Here is a 21916-nt window from a genome sequence, read left to right as displayed (position 1 = left end):
TATATGGCACAGGCATGAATCCTCTGCGGTCTGTCAGTTATGTAAACGCCAGACAGGCTCTGAGTGGCTCAATCTGCCTGGAATGAACTCTCCCAGTCACCTGACCTCCACTTCATGGGCAGCAGGTCTGGAGTAAGTGGCGCCTTCTCTAAAGAGAGGGTATAAATAGAGTTGCTCTATAGCTGATCCCATCTTAATAGGCGTGGAAAAGCCCTGTGCCAGCCTGCTGTGAAGAGACCACTGTGGTGCTCCCCTGCGGGGCATCTCGAGAGACCTAACAAGCCAGCCGTGGTCATGCACGACAAGAAAAGAGCAGGACAAAACCACCTTAGAACAACCCCATCTTGATTTGGTGAGGTGGGGATGGGGTTCATCGCACTTGTTAATTGTAATCAAAAATCAACCTCTTTGAGACTTTGTGTGCCATACTCACAAAAAACTGGGAAAAGTCCTTCATTTTTCTTGCCATGTTCAGTGATACTGCAGGGGGTTTCAACTACTGTACTGTATGTGTGAACAAGCACTTTGTTGTAATGTTATTGAGCTTTAAAAAGTGGCTGATGATATCTTTAAGGAAAGCTGTGATGTCTAAATTCTAAGCTTTTCAATGTCAGGGCCAACAGCTGTGACACCCACACAAGTACTAATCTAATGTAATTGACTGGCTCTTGCCTTTCACGATATGAAACAGCTCAAATAACTAGAAAGTCAAAGCCAATCAAAGGCATGCTATTTTTCAAGTTCAATCTGAAAACCAAAATGTTTTTGCCTGCACATTTAGATTAATCTTGGACCCATTTTTTTCTTTGAACTTTTTAATGCGAGAATCAGCACTGTACTCTGTGAAACTGTCAAGATAAAAAAAAGACCACTCTGCTGTGTCTCAACACTGGGTTCTCACGCAATTGTTCACCGAGACCAGTTGTGAAGGATTCCTTTGGAGCCTGTTTAATTGAGTAAAAGGCTGGGCAGGATTACAGCATGTGAAGGGTCCAGGCACAGTGAAAATGAGAGGTGGTGTAAATACAGTAAACAACATTGTTAAAGCCCCTGCACTGAAGCTCATCACTCGGGTACATCAGTCACATGCAGAGCCAGTGTTACAGCAAGTTAGGACCAGGAGACTAGGCCACAGTTAGACAGAAGGGGCACAGCTGTTCAACTTAAGAATACCTGGGGGCTGTTACTGTGCAGCATCTGCTCCAAGGAGCACTGTGAGCCCTGAGATCTAAAGATCACGGACACAAAGACCGACTGTGCTGCTCCAGGATGTGCTGGACAGGCAGGGTTGGACTTGGAGAGAGGGCTGCCCTCTCTGTGCCATCTGCGGGCAGCAGTCAGCTGACACTAGCACAATCCCAGACCACCACGGCACTTCTTGTCACCTGTGCTGAGCCCAGGCTTTGCCGCATTCTCCATTACATTTAAGGTGCAGCCTTTGCAAATTCTGACAAAACAGTCAATCATTTCCACCATCACCAAAAGCAATCTGCAAGTTCCTCTCGGGGCGAATTCCCCAGAAGCCTGGTCATCCTCAGTACTTTCAACCACAAAATCAGAGAATCTCCTAGCCTATGTCTTCATGCTATGTGAAGGTGTTCTATCTTAGAGAATGCTCAATAGTAATTGCTACTTAGAATCACAGTGCCAGCTACTCACTTGTTCATTTTCACAAGTTTAGGATTTATTCAGGAGGGATTTAAGTGTTAATTCATGCTTTTTCAATTACAGCGTGGAGCAACGTGCCAGATGGGACCTAAGTTTCTGGGAGTTAAACAGCACTTTCCGTCAGGATAAGCAGCGCAGATCACATGACTCCAGCCCATTAAAATCCCTTCCTCAGCATTTAGGTAGCCAGGTAAAATTCACAGGTCAAAGTTCCCGAGAATTAAGGGGTCTGTCAGGAAAGCTGTCACTGTCACCTGACAGAGCAACACCAATGAGACACAGAGCAACAAGTCACGACACCACACAGCCCCGTGTCCACATGGCCCAGGCTCACATACAAAGGGACAGAAAAACCCATTAACTGACATGGTCTGCAAAGACGAAAACACGTCAGATACTGAACCTTTGATTTCCCACAAAACGTATAGGACCTGCCAGAACGGACCCCGTTATGATTGTGTGCCCATTGGAAAAGACATCTCTGTAAATGAGATTTTCTCTTTTCAGAGATGTTGCCCATTTAAAGTAATAAATCTAGACTCCTAGGAAGACCAGCTGCACGAGTGTCACCATTTCACTCAACGACAATGAACATTCTGTTCTGATATAACACGGGAAAGCTGAGACAAGAGCAGGGCAAAATCCAGACAAGCTCACACTGAAGGGGAGGGAGGGGCGGGTCACAAACAAGACGAGCCCATTCAGCCCATCCGGCCTGTTTGGTTGCCGATAGATAACTGATCTCATCTTGCATCCATTTTCTTAAAGGAAGCCTGGGAAGCAGAATCCACAATACGGCCCATCACACACTCCCACACAGACATTTGTGACTCCTGTTCTCGGAGGAGACCTGAAGTCCCTCTGACCAGGGTGGTTAAAGCTTTTCCAATGCTGGACCCATCACTGCACATAACCCAGGATTTGAATATACTCCCTTAAAGGAGGGTAGTCAAACTCTGGATCTGGTTTCTATTCTTCGCCAGTCACCAGGACAGCTAAATTATACGATCAAGCCATTAAGGCTCAATTCAACAATTTCACTTATTGGAAGGTTCGAGGTCCTGTAAAGGCGTGGAACCCAGGGCCCAAGGCCGACTAACCCGACCCTGTCTTATTTGCTGCGAATGTTCTGTCTCTTGATATGCAGCAAGAAATCTGTCCTCACTCTTCAGTTCTCTTATCTGCATTTCTCTCTTGCTCTTTTGAAAACAAAGGTGAGTTAGCAGATGAAAAGGTCTCTTAAACACAAGGTGTGGTGTGGGTGATTGCTGAAGAAATTAAAAATGAACAACTGCGAAGAGGACTTTAAGCATTCTTTTAATCACCAGACCATTACTGCAATGTCAATCTGTGGTTCAATACAGTTCAATACAGCTGCAGTACAGCCTGGCTGATGGTCTTTATATAGAAGGGTTCACCAAATATAACAATATAATCTGCCAGGCATGAGCTAACTTAGAGGTCAAATTCAGATTGATTTTTCTCAGCAGTACTATATTGCAGTACTCCAGGCTAATAAATGTGATGCAAACACTAGATTAATGCGAAGGTAACATATTTAAATTATTAACATAGAAATACATTAAAAGATTATGCACAATCAATGTGGGCAAGCATGCAAGCGCCTCTCAAGGTTCCTAAAATAAAGACACGATTAGTGTACCAGAGCCCAGACTAACAGCAATGGATTTTTTCTCCTGTGCAAAAACAAATCTGCTGAGAAAAATCCCAGCTACTGAGATAATGTAGCAGCAGCAGCAAAGGTTCCACTATAAATGGGGTGTCCTGGAATACAGCATGCATCAGGTGAGTTGTTCATTATATGAAGGAATTTTGTTGGGATGAAATCAGACACAAAGATCCAAGAGGACTAAGCTCCCTGCCGCCTCCTTGTGGAATCTGGAAGATGATTCTGCTCCTAAAGATGCAGAAGAATACTTTTGTTTTCACATACACACACAATGTACACATGGAGCAAAACACTGGGTCTTCATCTGCTAAACTTTTCCAATATCATGCCCTTTCAGCACCGAACAGAAGACACAGAACTGTATTAGTCATTGGCACTTTTTCAGTGGATGGAAAGTGTCCAAAAACACCAGAGAATGCAGAGTGCTTTGTTTCTTATTATTTTATTCATATTCCAAATTAGCTAGTTTAAGCCTTACTGTTCTCCAGCCAGGCTCATTGGAGGCTAGTAAGATTATTATCCACCTTCTAGATAAAACAGCAAATTATTAAAGAGTCAAAGAATACGGACATTTTAACATTTTATTCCATAAATTGAAGATTGTATGACACAGGCATTCTTTATCTTAGTCTTCAGTCCTGATAGACCAAAACCCTCCTCATAGACACACATCCTCTGGACGTACGAGTTTATAAACAAAAGGAGGCCATTTGAGCCATCTAGATAATTTGGAAGATAGAAGCTAATGAGACAGGGGATCTCTCCAGCCATTTCTTGAAAGAAGTTGGGACATCAGTTTCAAAAACATAACGCTTAAGTTCAAGTTTATTTGTCATTCCAGCCATAGACAAGTATACAGGGGAACAAAATGTAATTCCTCCTGGCCCTCGGTGCAAATACAGACAGGACACGGACACAGATATTGTAATAACAATAATTGCTTACACTTATATAGCGCTTTTCTGGACACCCCACTCAAAGCGCTTTACAGGTCATGGTTTCTCCCCTCCACCACCACCAGTGTGCAGCCCCACCTGGATGATGCGACGGCAGCCATGGTGCGCCAGAACACTCACCACACATCAGCTATTAGAGAGCAGAGTAATGAAGCCAATTCATTGATGAGGATTAATTAGGAGGCCATGATTGGTAAGGGCCAATGGGAAATTTGGCCAGGACGCCGGGGTTACACCCCTACTCTTTTTGTAGACAGGGTGCAGATAGTGCAAATTACTACTGAGAAAACTAATATTAATAAATAAGAAAACAGAGGGAGTGTACATGGGATATACAGTACACATAGTGCAATTTATGTTTTAAATGGCTGGGAAGCTTGTTACCTACTCCCACAACCCTTTGGGTAAAGACTTTATGCTAACACACTCAGCAAAACACATAATGAATATACAAATTCACAACAATAGATACTTAAAATTAAGAGAAGACACATTCAGATTTGAAAACAGAAAGCTGATCTTTACACTAGGACACTGGTGTCTGTAACAAACTGCCCAGTCACTTATCAAAGTCATATTGATTAGATTATAGGACTGATTAGCTACTATCAGCCAGATTAGCAGGATGAGTAGAAAGTCCTCCTTTCCTGTACAATGTTTCTGATGCACTTATTTGTCTTATTTGTTCATCTGAGAAGGCTCTTCAGTTTAAGAATCACATGATAAAACCATTTCTATAGGAACAATATAAAGGGTTCACAACAGTTTCAGCAATGGTCCATATAACCTTGCATTCAGTGCTCTGCACTCCAGTCTAGATGTCTGCACTATTAACAGATGAGCTTTTTAAAACTTGGTAATTAGTATCTACACCACACTGGAAAACCTCACCTCGAAAAAAAAGCTCATAGTTCAAAAATCCTGAAGAATTCCTTGTACAGCCAGTATCACTCCCGGAGCTACTGATGTTCTGCTATATAGAAAGATCTTAATAAAACCAGCAACAGGATTAGACACTGCTTGCTGACTGCAGGCTAATCTCAGGTCATCATTCACCTGTGTGTCACTGAAAACCTCAGACCTGTCCTGTTTAGAACCTCTTTCATATTACAGGTTAGTGTTCTAACCTGTGAATGTGCCTTCTGTTCTATTCAGTGAAACTTTATAATTTTGTCTATTTAGGTTGCTAAATACGCAAATACCGCAGGAGATCTACAAAACAACACAGAGGAACCACACACTGTGCATTTTATGTGCAGCTGGGTTGATCTCTTCCAGTCAGGCCATGTCATTTCTTCCCTCAGGCAACTAAGGACTGCTGTATTTTGCAGAACATAAAAAAGAGGTCTTCAAACATTATAGATTGAAAAATATATTATATACAGGCTTACTACTTTCAAAGATAAAAGTATCATTGTATAATTGAAAAGATACAAGTTCATCCAGCTCTTAGAGATACCTTTGTCAAATTTCCTCGAAATACTTTAGCATGATGGTTTCAATCAGAATGAACAATTACAAAGCATCAAGAAAAACAGAACTTAGACAATACCTTTTCAGTCTGATTTCTAAAACCCGAAAGTGTGCAACAGACCACACCTCCACTAAGAAAAAGCAACTTTCTTTCCCTGGCATTTTCCAAGTAGGCTTTATACAACACTTTTTAGAATTTAGCATCTCAGGGGTTTGTTATGTACAAAACAAATCAGGGAATCATAATTATTTTCCTTACATCTTTTTTCTAACTTCTTCCTCAAGTACAGGGTCATGGGGGAACCGGAGCCTATCCCAGCAAGCAACGGGTGCAAGGCAGGGTACACCCTGGACAGGACGGCAGTCCATCACAAGGCACACACAGTCACAAACACACACACACGTGCACACCAGGGACAATAACCTACCAGCATGTCTTTGGACCGCGGGATGAAACCTTATGTCTTAAACATGTTAGTAAAGAGATATGAATTTTCTCATTTCTAGTGAGGAAGGGAGCTGCTGTGAGCAGCAGAAAGATAGCAGGACCTCATATTCTGGATTTGTTTTAGTCTTCCTTTACATGCTCTGTGCTAACTGTGCTCATTCATTTTTAGCAAACAGCTTTATGTTAATTACAGACATACATTTAATGATTGTATTTTATTGTACCATTTTGTAGTCAATTATTAACTTTTTAAAATGAATACATACATTTCTCCAGCATTAGACAGCACACGTATCTAGAACATATTTCCGATCTGATCTAGACTGGAGGCCAGGCAGCCATTAGTTTTCATATCTAGCGTATGACTGTCACCAGTGCTCCTAATGGGTTCTTCACTGTTACAATCTGCACATTCCCTGGACAACAGCAAGTACCTGTGAATGCAGCTTAAGCTGATGACACTTCAAGTAATTATTTGTTAATTACCTCTCCTGCTAATCAATCTGTTTTAAATAGGCTAGATTATGAATAGTCAGATCCGTTCCAAATCTGTTTAGAGCTAATGAAGATCAACGTCTTTTTAGAGTTTCCGGGATCAATTAAATTACACACCTAATCCATTTAAGACCAAGGGAGGGGCACTCTGGGTTAAATGAAGAGATTTGTGCTGTCAACTGACTGCTCTGTAACAGGGCAAAGAACATGCTCCTTCAAGTACTGTAATCGTAACTGGAGTTGTAGGCATGTGCATTCTGGGAACTTTCAATAATTATTTATTCTTTGTCAGTAGCTCCAAGGGCATCGAGAGGAAAAGCTTTTCCACACAATGGAGCCGCAGAGAGTACCAAGGCATTGCAAAGGCTCCCGGGAAATCCACTGCAGGTGTACAGACAGCATGATCAATGTGAGTGGCAGCTCTCAATGCCAGTTCAATCTTCACTGTGCAAAAGCAAAGATAAATGCTATATTCCAGACATGACAAGGTCTCAGCAGCCTGGCATCGGAGCAGACGTGTCCCGAAAGCAACCCAGGACTGGGCTAGATAAACAGCGTCACTGCTAAAAAGACACCTCACAGCTACTCACTGCAGAAGAGATGTACGTTCACTTCACCAAGCCAGGCTGTATAGTTCCCCTTTCAGATTATCTCCAAATCTTCTTAGAGATAATGAAGATCAATGTATTTTCAGTTCTGGCCCTGTGTCAGTATGTGAATGTAGAGCATAACGGGAACAGAAAAACACCATGTTAAAAGTTTAAGGAATTCGTTCCAAGGGGACAGTGGATGGCCTATAAAGTGAAATTAACAATGACTATAACTGGCAGTAAGCAGCACCACAGTAGACATTTTCTACAAGTTGTGATGCCGCAGGGGGCATGGACATCAGACAGGCAGTGATATAAGAACAGCCTGGCACACAGATACACCTGGAGACACTCAGTTTAGTGGAGTTCATTGAGCTATCAAAATTAATGGGAAGAATAATACAATAAACAGAAAGCTGAGCTCATAGTTAAGCTCCCAACTGACTTAAAGTTCCCTATCTGAATACCATGGAGAGCTTTCTCTGAACAAACATTGTGTCTCAAAAACACATGGTTTTAAAGTTTCTGTTCTCCTGGGATTTTCCTATTATTCGTTTCTTGTTATCTGATTACAATCTGATTAGTAGTGCATAATTAATGATTTTAGAGTAAAACTGTGTTCCATTGCCGTTTCATTGTTTTTTTTCCAGATTTCATGCAATATATTGTAAACACAAGGGACAAGCAGACGATAAAGACGGGTTCTAGATTAATTTAGCAAGCAGAGATGGGACAGGAGATGAAGGAAGGTTGGGAGAACACAAACAGAGACTCAGATGTCTGTGTGTCACCCGAGTGGATCTATTCTCTCTATTAGCAAGTGGGTACACACCGCGGATTGTCTCAAATGCTCAGGAAAGGTGCCTGATGCTGGCTGCAGCAAAGTGTGTTAAAGTGAGAACGAACTAAGAAGAAATACATACTCCCGAGGCAGAAGAGAAAGGACAGCAGCGCTGACAGAGACGGGAGACAGGGAGTAAGAGGAAGACTGAAAGCGATGGGAGCAGGGTAATCGCTTTGTTCTCTCTTCCAGTCTCAGGGATGGTCTTTGAGGAGCAGGCAGGAGGCCAGGACTTGACCTTATTAAATGGCTCCTGGTGACAGCTGCCTAGGCCCAGGCAGGTCTTCAAACACCGCCGTCTTTTAATTACCTTCCTAACGCCACAAATAATCCCACAATGCCGCTGTTATCATGTTAGCCGCGAGAAGGAGTATCTCTTTCATCTCTATGAACAGGAACCCTGTGCTATCCCACATAAAACGACCCTGTCAGCAGGTGCTCAGCCTCTCGCGCGCTCTTGTGTCTTTTCATTGAAATCCTTCCAGCTTTGCACATGCATGTCTCTGCCTCGAAACACTGCTCGGAAGCATGAAGAGGGGGTGTGCTTTCCAAGGGCTAGACCTAGGAAGCACTGCATTAGGAGCGACACTCACTGCAGATTTGTGCATTTTGAGAAGACCGTGCTTGTGTGAATCATTTGCAGTCCTGCCCTAAACCCCACAGTCAGAAAGAGTTCTAAGACAGATCCCATCAATCGGCTAATTTGGAGGACAAATGGAAGAAGAAATAGTCATATTGGAAGTTAAGCTTAGAGTTAGTGTTAGGCACTGGCCACCCACTGAAACTAAACAGGTGTGAGCCTGGCCAGTACCTGGATGGGAGATCTCCCGAGTCTCCTTATCTGGCAAGATAAGGTTGCTGCTGAAGAGGTGTTAGTAGGACTGGTAGTCGGCCCTCACTGTGGGGTCTCTGGGGGTTTCTTATGCCTCAGTATAATGAAGGGGACACTAAATGGTAAAAGCGCCGTCCTTCAGGTGATGAGTAAAACCAAATTCCTGAGTCTCTGTGGTCATTAAAAATCCCAGGGCTATTCTTGATGTTAGGTCTTGTGTTACCCTGGTGTCCTGGTCAAACTTCTGGCCTTTACCAATCCTGACCTCCTAATAATCCCCATCTGTGAATTGGCTTCATCACTCTGCTCTCCTCCCTCCCCACTGATAGCTGGTGTATGGCGAGTATACTGTGAGTCACATAATCCAGGTGGTGCTGCACATTAGTGGTGGTGTAGGGGAGTCCCCATTACCTGTAAAGTGCTTTGACAGGATATTATTATTATTGTTGTTTTTTCAATCCAACAGGAGCAGAAACTGGCTTTTCTGAACTGAAAACACAGATATCAATGGCCATATTTAATAAAATCAACTAAAACACAGTCAAAACCCCCTGCTTTTGTTCGTTTCCTGCAGTGATCCAGATGAATGGAGAACGGATGCCTTATTTAAAGGGATCAGCGCCCTGAATCCCAGGGTGAGCTTCTCTCTCAGTGCGTTTGTGAGCTGTGTCCTCCAGCTACTGCATCCTTGACGGGTGCTGCAGGGTGGGAAAGCAGGAGAAGGAACCTGGAAGGCTAATCCGGGCAAGGACAGATAAACTCAGGCGCACACATCGAGAGGCACCGGCAGGCTCCAGGTAATCCTGAGCAAGCCGTGAGCTGCACCCAGCCCTCAGCCACCCGAGAAGAGAATGCATGCGGCTCAGAGAAGAAATAAAGCCTTAAGACAAATTCTGTGAAAAGAAGTGAAGAGAGCAGTTCATTCATTCCTTCTAGCCGTGAAAGAAGGACAGGACTCATTTGAGAGATATCTCACAGGTATCTCACAGAAGGTTACTGTAATCACCTGTAATCATTTAATGGCACAACACTGGACCCTACTACACTATGGACCTAATGAAAGCCCAAGGCATTTCATACAGCATTTTCTTTTCTTTTCCATCAATATTTCAACATCACATGTTTGTTTTAGGCTGGATTATGTTTGGGATTTTCCTGTAAATCAGTGAGTAACTGTGTTAAAAACCCTCAAGAGGGTAGGTTGAGAGGAGATATCAAACGATGGTCTTGAAAGATGCACCTCACATTTTGTCCAGGGCTGCAGGAGGAAGTTCTGAAAGCCAATGTGTAAGCAGTGCTTCTGGGGTTGGAAATCCCTGCCTTGTGAAAGAACCAAATTGTGCTGTCAGAGGTGGGACTGCCGAGATTCTCGCTCTGTCAGCTTGATCGGTATTTCAAAAGATGGTGAAGAGGACCCTAGCAACAAGGAAGAGCAGACACAGGCACACAGGAGTGCATTTTCAACACATTCCCTTCCACTGAAAGATGAAGGGTGGTCATGTACCGGAAATAATCCCTTTTCCTTCCAAGGTCTGAGTGCTTCACCAGGAAGGATGAGACACAGAATAACTGGAAGGGGTGAACGGAAAAGTATAAAAAACTATTCACAGCACTTGTTTGGGATTGTTAATCGGATGCTCAGCTCTTACTAGACAATCTGCCAGACACAAAGGTGTCTGGGCCTTAAACCCAGGGGGAACACTGCCTGAACCGCCCAGCTCTCTAGCCGTAATGAGGCAAATAAGAGGCAGCTGTCTTTTCTAACAAGCACTGTTTTTTTAATGAGCTTGCAGGTTGCCATTGCTCTTGCTAGGTCACCATTGCAGGTTTTATTTCCAGACGTCTTCGTGTAACAATTACACACAATTTTACGTTTTGCAGGCTAACACCATGTGACGTGAGCAAACACAACCAGGCCACCACTGACGTGCCGTATTTCATGCGGTGTGGGGCTGCTCCTGAGTGGCTCAACCGGAAAGGTGCCTGCTGTGTGGGTATGAACCTGGGCTCCCTCATTTACTGACTGGGAGCAGGACGGCTCAGATGGTGCAGTGCCACTGGCTCAGCAGGAGGAAGGACTGGGACTGGCCACCCAGGGCTCTCATGTGAGGTCGCAGGGCCGAGGCTCACTGTGATGTCCTGGACATGTCTGGGTGGGAGGGGTCACTGCAGTCACTCTGCACCTCCTCAGCCTTCCCATGCAGGGACAGGGGTCATCGCCGTGAGGTACAGACACTTGGCACTTCCAAATTGGATGAGAAAAAATCAGACAGATAAAAGCTGCATGGTCCCACCCTTTGGAGAGGCAGCAGTGACAATACTTTAGCCCTCCCCCCTCAGCCAAAAAAAAGCCAGACCTCTTGCCAGGTAAGTCCAGCTGATGGCTAATGAGGAGTGAAAAACATTTAAGGACAAGTGTCAGTAAGACTACGAGCCTGCCACATGGAACTCCATGACACCCCTGTGCTAGCCATCTACAACCTGAGACTAGTGACAAACAAGAGGAGACCCATCTGACTATCAAATGGGCAACAAGTTTCTCATCCTGCCATTTCCTGGAAGAAGCGGGGGTACTGGGTGTCTGGGTAGCTTATTACATTTCTTGTAATTCTTCCAGTAAAGAAAACTTTTAAATATTCTTCCACATAGTGGCCACTGCGTCCTTCCACAGGCAGAGCACCTAGTCACCACCAAACAGGAATGATGCGAACAGCACAGAGGAACACAGGTCTCCGAACAGTCCCTGAGACAGTGTCTTGCTCTTTTTTTTCAGGTCACACAACGAACTTTCCCTTCCTCCAAGTTCAGGACTTACACAGAGGAAATGAAGAGTCCTCTTCACCCCACTGCCCTCAGGCAAGAGATATAAGAGCATACGGACACTGACCACTAGATTCCTCAATAGCTTCTATCCACAAGCAGTGAGACTGGCGAACACATTTAGCCATCCCCCTCGGACCACACCTACACCATCACCATCTACCTCATTGTAATTTATTTATTGTACGTCTCCAGTCATTGTTTACACGTCTGTATTGTTTACATTCAAACTGTCTACTTGTTTACTTGTACATTGTCTACTGTTTGTGTGTACATTGTCTTGATGCACTGTTTGCACTTTGTGTTTTTACACTTGTTTTAACAATCGAGAGACTTTCTGTAAGTAAGAATTCCATCGTACCAGTACATGTACTGGCTACATATGGCAATAAAGTTCAAGTTCCAGGTACCCTGTCTCTGCTCTTACCTGGCAGGACCGGAACTGGTTGACGAGCAAGGTGCACCTCTGTGGGTCCTTCCTGCCGTCCAGACTGTCCAGCTCCGTGGCCACCTGGTTGAGCTCCTCATCGGCGTAGTAGAACTGAGCCAGGAGCTGGGGGTCCGTCCTCTGAAAGAGAGAGGGGAAACAGCCGCCGTGAGACTGACGCCAACACAACACACGCCGCCTGCCGAAGAGGATGGATGCCCGACTTCCCTTGAATAAGTGACTGCGTTATATCTACTGGTTCAGACTTCAGCAGATTCAACATGTTGTACAAATGCTCCCCGTGTCTAACCACTGAGTCCTGCTCCAGAAAAAAACAAACAATAAGTCACAATTATCCTACTTTCTCCACGTGGCACATGCAGTGCTCCCACAACTACAGGATTCAGTTCTCTCCCCTCAGATGCTTTACAGGTAGATAATATTTCTTGCACAACAGGTGCAGGGCATTTGGAGGCACACATTGAAGAAGCATCATGCCTCTGTGAGGGTGGCTGTTTTGAGAAACTACCACTTTCCATGGGGGCTCTGTGGAGAGGATCAATCCTTCTCTCAATCTCCTTTGCTCTAGACTGAAAAATCTGTCTGCATAGCACAATCCCTTGAGACCCGGACTCATTCTTGTAGCTCTTCCTGAGCCATTTCTAAGGGTCAAACACAATCAACACTGTGATCTACATTCAAAACTGAACACAATATTTTAAAAGAGCTCTTATGAAGGACAATCCTGGATTTAAATTCCATTGCAGATTTTATTTCCAGATGTCTTCGTGTAACAATTACACACAATTTTACGTTTTGCATCCCCCAGAATCCTGTTTGCTGTTTTATTGCTTCTTTGAAGAATCTACACAGACACCCAGCTCCCTGTTATGCGTATCTTCCCGCAGCTCTGAAACACCCATGTAATCCGTACGGTGTGTGTTCCTACCACTGGTGTGGTAGCATGTTTCATGTAACATGATTACATGTTTCCCTTTTCTTGTCTGTTTCTCAGTTCTCCAGCCATGTGCACACATTACTTTGGATTATTAGTACTGTGGGAATCAGACCTTTAATAAGGGCTTTATCAAAAGCTTTCTGGAAAGTGTATCATGTCATGGGTGGGCAGCTCGTTCTATACACCCATAACCCTTTGCATCAGGAAGTGCCTCCTGTTCCCAGAATATGGGGCCCTTTTTATGTAGCCTGTAGAACAGCCACTTCCTTCTGACTTGTTCTTTAATATTTGTATTAAATATTATACATAATATATAATCAATATATAACCGTCCATCCATTTTCTAAGTGCTTCTTCCATCTCAGGATAGAGACGACCTTATCCGTACCTATAAACTTGAGATATTACTGTGATCCCAATTCCCACCAGAACTAGGCTGTCATAGCGTAGTATAATCAAAATATACAAGTGTCTAATGTTTTATACTGCAGTATATAAAAATTATACTGTTGCAATAAAAATATTAAAAAAAGAAAAGGCTGCTGCAAGCTCCCTGCAACCTTTCAAGACTTGGGACCCTGTAGAATGCTGTATACAGGTAGATGCAATTTACTGTTATTAAATATCAAAATCAACTGCTGTTTGAATTCCCCAGATGTAAGGCCCCATGTGCACAGCTTCAATACAGCACTCTTGGTCATTTCAGTGCAAAGCATTTCAGTCCGTGGCCAGACGAGCTATCGTGCCTGCTGGGAGGAGTGGCACTTAAAGAGCACGTGGCACTGGGGCCCCGCTTCAGAGACACGAGCTCCACTGGATTTACTGGCAGATGACCGGACCAGGTGAAGTCAGCCCTCAGCCAGTGAAAGACAAAACACCTAATGAGGCAATCCTGAGATCGTTAGCACCTCCTGTGAACACCCTGTAGAGGTCTGCGATCAGAGAGCGTTTCGTCTGGCTGAGGAGGCTTTGGGCGCCATTAGCTCGCCTCTAGTCAGGGGGCCGTGAGCTGCATGTGGAATGTGATGTTTCCCCACATGTTACACACACACGTGACAGAACAGGGCCAGGGCATCCTGCCTCAGCTGAGCACGTCAATAGCTCGGGAGCCCTCTGTAGCCGCCGGGCAGGGGCAGGGCCTGGGGAGACGCTGCCCAGGCCAAGGGACAGCAGTCAGTCAGCTCCCCATACTGCCCTTCTGCTGCAGCGAACGTGTCTACCTGAGGCTACAGAAATCACCCACAAGGGGAACAGGCTTAACATTCCAACAAACTCAGAAAAAAGGCTTAAGAAATGATATTTACAATTCGGACTATATATAACATACAGCAATACAAGTCTGTTTCCAGCTGGAGCTATTCTCAATGTGCTACTGCAATCGCATACATGTATAAATACAATGGTACATATCCCTCACACATCAGCTTTCAAAGCTTTCTCCCCCAGTATGACCTGCAGGTTTTCAAAAACCTCTGTGGGTGAAAAATGTTACTTTAACTTCTCTATTTTCAGGCCTATGGCAACTTGGGTCTGCACCTTTAAAATCCCTTATAAATTCCCGAACCTGAGACAAAATAACCCTCTGGAAGAGGGGAAAGACCTTTGAGCCTCCTTCATTCTTCCAGTCTGCTGCATCCTGCCCAAAAACTGACCGATTGTTCCTGAAAGACCGTGTGAACTACACAATGAAAACATGTTTTTCTCCGGCGTTTGTTACAGTTCCAGCTGCCGATTGTGTTCCTTGTGCTCACTGCTGTTCTGCAATGACAGTGTCTGTGAAGCTGGTGCACCTCGGCTGGTTTAATATGAGGTAAATATTTATTTTTTTTAATTTAATTGCTGCTGCTTATCCGTTTGCTTCCAGTCCTTGCTGCTGTATGTCTCCTGGCCCCTGTTGCTTTGATTGATTTCATTATTATGGTGAGCAGAAAACCCCCACCACATCCACCAGGGTTTCCTTCCACCCGGGAAGAGAGCAATAAAAGAACAGCCAGAGGGCAGGAATGAGGCTGCGCTTCTTCCGAGGAGCAGCAGGGGGTCTCAGAGACGACTCTCACCCCAGGAGCAGAGTGGGGCGGCAGCAGGCAAGGGGGTGCTGAAGGTACCCATATTGACATCTTATGTTTACATCTTTTGTATTTTCTAGACAATGGTGGGAAGCAATAAAAAGGCAGATAAACCATTTAGATACGTATAGTTGAAAGCACACGACTGTGGCCTCATTTAGAACACTGTGTGCAATTTTGATCAGCACATTATAGAAAAGATACTGCTGCTCTGGAATCAGTCCAGAGACGAGCAACCAGATATAGTCTAGTGCGTAGGGGCATGTCTTCACCAAGAGGCAGAAGGCACTGAACCTTTTCAGTCTTGAGCAGCGCCGATCGCTGAGGGACCTGATACAAACATCCCAAACCTCAAAGGCACTGACAGAGTCCACCCAGCTGATCTCTTCAGAACGAACAGGGGACACGAGAGGAAACCTGTGGAGGAGCTCTTCGAAGTGAAGACAGGTGGCTGGCACCTAGATGAGAAATCTACCCAGCCATGTTGTTTGAGCCTGTAGCATGTCTTTTTTCAAGAAGCGGCTGGATGAGATCCTTGGATCAGTCCACAAGTACCCACCGGAAGTGAATGGCCTCTTCTCATTTGCCCAGTTCTTATGTTCTCATGTGATGTGTGGCAGAAGTCTTTGCCTGGAGGCACCTCTCTGTCAGCTGGCCAAAACACTTCAACACTGTCAGTTCCATGGGGGGTTATCAGAGGTCAATTATAAAAATCAACACATAGCAATTCCATTTAAATCCAATTACTTGGTACTGGAATCACACAAATAAAAACCTCAAAATATTTAACCTAATGAAAAAATAAGGCCTGCCTTTGAAAGCAATGCACTGATGACACTGAAGAAACCCCACATAAGACTGCCTAAACCAAACACAGCACAGCTGAAAGCACCCAGTCTGCTCTGGCAAAAAACAGCACATTTCAGTCCCACATCACTCAATGCAGAGCAGTCAGGGAGGGACCCAATTAGACGAGCAGAGCTCTGTACCACAGCTCAGAGGTGACAGAACTCAATAGATACTGACAGCTTCATTGCACAAGGAGCAATGGGTTGATATATCAATTCATCTCCATTTCACGGTGAGCCCTTACTCAATTATGAACAATATAAACGTGCATTTCTTTGTTATTTTTATCATTGTTCTTGATGGCTCTCCTCACTGCTTAGCCAGCTACTTGCTTTTGAACCTTCAGACACAGTTGTGTTCAATTAATGTCCATAAAGCATAAACTAATATAGTTGTCACCTGAAGTCTTAGTACAGCAGAGCAATCTAAAAAAAGCATAGAAAAAACTGTCATTCCCTGCATCCTAGCTTTTTTTAAAAAACCTACTCATTCCAGCTCAGAGATGAGATGAGAGTGTGAAAAGGCTCTGTTCACAGATCTCTTTATATTCAGTAAAGCAAAGCTCTCAGGAGACAACCACTCGGCGCTAACAGCACACACAGAGGTGCTGCGCCATTTCATGAAAAGCTGCCTCTCAGCATGAGCAGGCAAACACCTTGTGATTTCAGATTAGAGACATCCTCCCTTCAGGAGAGAAACGTGATCAGCATTGTGGAAAACTGGAGGAGAACAAGGAATAGTGCTCTTACTGGGTATGTCCTCCCTGATGTGCTGGATCTTGTCCTCCACAGTAGACTGGCTTTATCCCAGTCTAAGGCCACTAGGTTTTAACGTTCCCATCTGCCATTCTTACAATAAGCGCCTGGACCAATAAACACCTGGACTCATCCCTTAGCACACCCCTCAGAGAGAGGCCAAGGCTCTGTTCAGTTTCTGTAAAGAGGCGACCCTGTGGAAAGTGAACGCGCAGTGCTTGACTAATGGTTCACCCCTGCCTTGCCTGTTCATTGATATTCTGAGAAGGACCTGAAACTCATCAGAAGACGCTTTTCAAAAGCAGCTGCAGGTCCTAGCAGATGGTCACTGGAATCACCAGGCTCCTGCTAATTACAAGTCAGTGTGATGCTCTGACCTCTTTTGCCACTGGTCTTCCCTGAAAGGAATTAAGGAGCCCCTTGCTCTGAACTAGCCAAACTTGTACTATAGACAAGGCACAGCAGCATGTGCTGGACTGGATTATCAGAAAAAGACCACTGTCAGCTCATTCCATGTCCTGAAACTACAAGCTCCACAACTCCTGTTCCACTCAGTCCCTGTGTGGCAAAGCACTTGAGGGCCACTGGCTGGTGAAAAAGATTCTAAATCTGAATCTTGTTTCCTATCCTCACGGGTGCAGTCTCAAGCTCAGCTAGGACCAGCAAAGCTGTTTCTGAGACACACCAACTGCCCGGGAGGATAATGACATCTTCCCACCTCTACCTTCGTTCAGAGAGCCTGGGGTATTAAGAACTCAGAGTGGCATATTGTCCCCGTGGGGTTACCCTTCCTTGAAGGTGATCTCCAAAATTGTGGGTAAGATTCTCAGTTTCCCTTCATCAACAGACAGCCCTGATGCACAGACATCACCCAAACCTTTTCCTTGTTCTTACTGAGCGTCCAGTGAACAGTCCTTTCCCTTCTCTCGAGGCCTGTTTCTCTGTCCTGAAACCACCCAGCACTCCTGGGAAAACATGGTCTTATCACTGTGATTAGAGATGGCAGGTTTCGATGTTTATTTCCACCAAAACCACTCACTTAAAAATCTCTGGTGCCAACAAAACAAATCAATTAATCATGAAATTGGCTTGGAATAAAGCTCATTCCATTGCACTGAGGGACACGTTTATTGCTCTGAGTCACTGGACTGCAATTTGAACAGTTATTTATAATTCTAGCTATTCCTAGCCTTTTCTAAATTGCTATTATTTAAGAAGTTTAAAAAATAAACTTTTAAGAGATCTTGACCTCTCACGTGATTTTCATTTTCCTGAGTTAAGCAGTGCATAGTTTTCTTTACCGAAGACAAGCCTAGGCATATATCTATAGCTGTAATTTGTGCAAAGAAATGATGTACTTAATCACGATTACTGATTAGTTTAGTGGATGGCCTTACTCAGAGTGACGTCCAATAAGTATTATACTTAGCTTGCATTAAATGTAGTTGTGCTAATTACAGCTTTAGAAGCAGACATTAGATATTAAGGGCAGAAGCTGTAATCCCTTGTTATTATTTAGTGACTACAGGGAAATCAATTCACTGCCACCAACACTTTGTAATATGTATCTTAGAACTGCTCAAGCAATCTGTGGAAATCGAACCTGCTCACTTCCAAAAGGCTTACTGCACATCAGGAGCAGGGGCTGATCCCGCCATGAGCAGCAAGAACAGGGTCGGAATTAGCCCCGTCTGGCCCTTCGCTGCTCATGCTCTGACGCGGCGCTCCCCCTCACCTCTTCATTCGAGATGAAGTATCGGGGTGAAACTCTAAACCAAGGGTCTGCGCTGAGGATGTGAAAATGAGTTTCGCCACCAGCCCTGAGGCCCCCAGATCTCCGATGATGGGAAGCAAGGTTTGGCCTGTTCAGCACCAGGCTGAGAGACCACTGACGAAGATGGCGTTGCGGCTGTAAGTGCTCTTGGGTAGTGGGCGCTTTTCCCAGAATATCTGAAAAGGAATTTCTAAATTACTGCCCCAGTGTGGCGGCTGGGGGCACCATGCAGGAGGATATGCTGTTGCTCAGGTGAGACCTTAAAATGAGGCCTTGATTAGTAACATGATTACTAAAGTGTCCTCCGGGTGGGAGCTGTATTTGAGTGGTGCATGAAGTGGGGCCCCTCCTGTAAGTTATGAGAGTGGGATCCATCCATGATTTTTCTGTTTTATCCAATACAGGGTTGCAGGGAGCCGAGGCTAACCTGGAAAGAATGGGGCACAAAAAGTTGATTGTGGGGGGGGGGGCACACCAGTGCACTGCAGGGCACACACAGACACACACACTCACACACTCACACCAGGGCCAAGTTTCCCAGAAGTCAGTTGACCTACCAGCGGTTATAGTTTAGGAACTGTGGGCAACACAAGTACAAGCCATGCAGTAATTCAGTCAGCAAACATCTCCATCGGTCCCCTGCCCAGCTCTCGTTCCATAGTCCGGTACAGTCTGGCTCACAGTCCTCTCTGCTGTGAGAGCCAGGGCTCGCAATCACTGCTGCAGGAAGTCTGATGGCAGTGTTTAGGGCTGCTTTTCCCTTGACCATTCTGTCATTCAGCCAGGCAGGTCATATGGCTGCTGCAAGCATTTATAGGAAACTTGAGACAATCAGATTCCAGTCAAGAGTCTCCTTAGCCTTACATTTCCTCCAACATGCCCTCACGCAGTCCCAGTTAATAACTGCTTGCATCTTAACGCTTTTCTCCTCTCTGCTTCTGCACATTAGTGGGAGTAATGTGCCCTGAAACTGGAAACTGGCAGCGCTGGAGAAGGGGAGGTTTCTGGGAAGAATTCACACTTTACACTCTCTGGGAAGAGCTTCACAGAGATACAAAAGCATTTTCGGCTCCTCCTAATTGATCATTGATAGCGACGAAAAAAATAAGTAATGGAAGATTAGAGATTAAAACTGAACCACTCCTTCCATCTAAAAAGCAGATGTGTGGCAGCTTCATGAGAGCACAAGAAAGGTTACAGATTACAGGAGGAAGTTGGGAGGTAGCAGCAGGCAAACGTCTACACGTGTTTACATTAAACGTCATCTGCCAATCTTACATTTTATCTCAATCTTTCTGAATTTCCTTTGCTCCCTCTGTAGTGTTCTCTAATCCTCAGGATTTGGAATAATGTGCAAACTTGACTAGTGCACTAACAACAAAATAATCCCAGCTACGGACATGAATTCGGAAGGGCAGAGCTCTCAGAACAGGCCCCTGCGGTACGTGCCTCAGCTGCGGGGCTTGGGCAGCGTGATGCCGGAGGAAAATAAAAGGCACGTGGTGTTACTGAGGAGGTGGCTAAGATGAGATCACACACCCCTGGTGTCTTCTAACGGAAGCAGTATTTCTGACAACACAAAGAAAAGGACCTTATCCCCTTTATCCCTTTTACCACCCTGTCACATTCCTGCACACCCATTTGCTAATAATGCCAGAAAATTCCCATATCCAGGGAAAAGCGTTTCGGACAGTGCTTACAGACACTCCAGGAAAAGACACTCTGTGGTTATAAGGATGGTGCCAAGAAGGACAACAATCTACTACAGTTTAATTTCCTGTCATACAGGCCTTAAATACAGGAAAGACACAGAGTACTCTACATACCAGTCAAAACTCTTCAATATCCGACAGCCAGTATTAATGCACACAGAGGCACAAGTTCTTCTGCAGAGTTCTGTATAGAAAAGAAATGCATGCGTCTGATCTATATATAAGCAATAAAGAAAGAGAAAAAACTGTTGCATAGCTCAGTTGCGTAGCAACTGCTTCATCTATTGACGTTTTCTCCAGGCATTGTTAAAGTGACAAAGTCTAAATCACTTGGAGACGTCTTCTTTGTGATCGGCATTCATAGAGCAGTTATTGTACGTACAGCAAAGCACTGAGGGTGGCTTTGTGTATCGTTATTGTTATTGTTAAAGAGTCACGAAGACAAGGGTTTTGGAGCAGTGTTTAGGGTTATGAGTTAGACTCATAACTGGAAGTTTGCAGATTCCCAGATGAGACACTGCTATTGGACAGTTGAGCAAAGCACTTTTTTTTGCAGTAAAATACCCAGCTGAGCCAAAGGTAAGTTGCTTTGGATAAAAACAGTAAGTAGATGACAACGAGATGCAATAAAACGAATGAAATACTTAACTGCAAGTCAGGTAGACCTATACCACATATGGTTCTGTACCAATCAACCAGAAAACACAAGACATAGAAACCAGTCAGCTCAAAAGGCTGCCTGTTGCTAGGGCATTGCTGCTAACTCATTGTGTCAGCGGAACCGAGGGGCCGAAGTATTCCGCAACAACAGAGTGTTACGGGAAAGCTCAGGAGCACTCCATGCAGACTAGTGGGGAGCAACTGTGGACAACATAGGCCGGCAGATATTTAATCACTGACAATAAAAGTGCACCACTGAATAAAACTGAGAGTTAAACTGAATATGACTTCATTATTCCTATTTCAAAGCAAATTGTACTTTAACTGATGTTTACTGTGAATTATTCGTATTGCCACAGACCAGATTTCAAGGTCTAGATTCTGTAGTATCCAGCATTCCTAACTAGGGACCACCAATCAGCATTATTAAAGGGGGAAAAAAGACACACCCGTCTCTCCTAATCACAAAAAGAAGCAACTTCCACAACAGAACTATCTGGACTCTCCCATGACAACCAAAGGGAGTGTTTCCAAAAGGTAAAACTGTCGGGACCAGCATGCTACAATCAGCTGAGGTGGGTCCATGAGCTGCATTCTTTCCCAGCATGCAAAAGTCACACCTGAATCCAGCAATCTGGGACCTCATGATGTCGTGATGTCTTGATCGGGAAACCAAGAGATGCCGGAGACATGCTGAGCTCTTCACAGGAGCGCCGTTGGAATTTCACACGGGAATATCACTCTCACGTCTATCTCCTGCAGCTACTACATGGCCCATCTAAACTAAAACATACAGCTTGGAGACTTGGTTTATTAAGGAGGACAAAGTCATAATGTTCTGCTCTAACTATCATAGCTCTGCCAGCCACCAAACTCGTCAGTATTGAATTTTTTCGGTGTTT

At 44.5% G+C, this 21916-nt stretch overlaps 1 protein-coding gene across 3 annotated transcripts in view; it reads right to left on the bottom strand.

Annotated features, from left to right (window-relative positions):
* zfyve28 (zinc finger, FYVE domain containing 28) overlaps positions 1–21916 on the bottom strand; it is a 158240-nt gene that overhangs the window by 42041 nt on the left and 94283 nt on the right. For all 3 annotated transcript variants that reach the window (XM_015344371.2, XM_015344372.2, XM_015344373.2), the window contains exon 2: positions 12241–12381. In XM_015344371.2, coding sequence (XP_015199857.1) covers positions 12241–12381 — 141 coding nt within the window. The remainder of the gene's footprint in view (positions 1–12240; positions 12382–21916) is intronic.

The sequence above is a fragment of the Lepisosteus oculatus genome, chromosome 1 (genome assembly GCF_040954835.1).
Source record: "Lepisosteus oculatus isolate fLepOcu1 chromosome 1, fLepOcu1.hap2, whole genome shotgun sequence".
In the NCBI taxonomy this organism is placed as follows: domain Eukaryota; kingdom Metazoa; phylum Chordata; class Actinopteri; order Semionotiformes; family Lepisosteidae; genus Lepisosteus; species Lepisosteus oculatus.
Note: the sequence above shows the minus strand (reverse complement) of the source record. Positions and strands in the feature narration are given on the sequence as shown.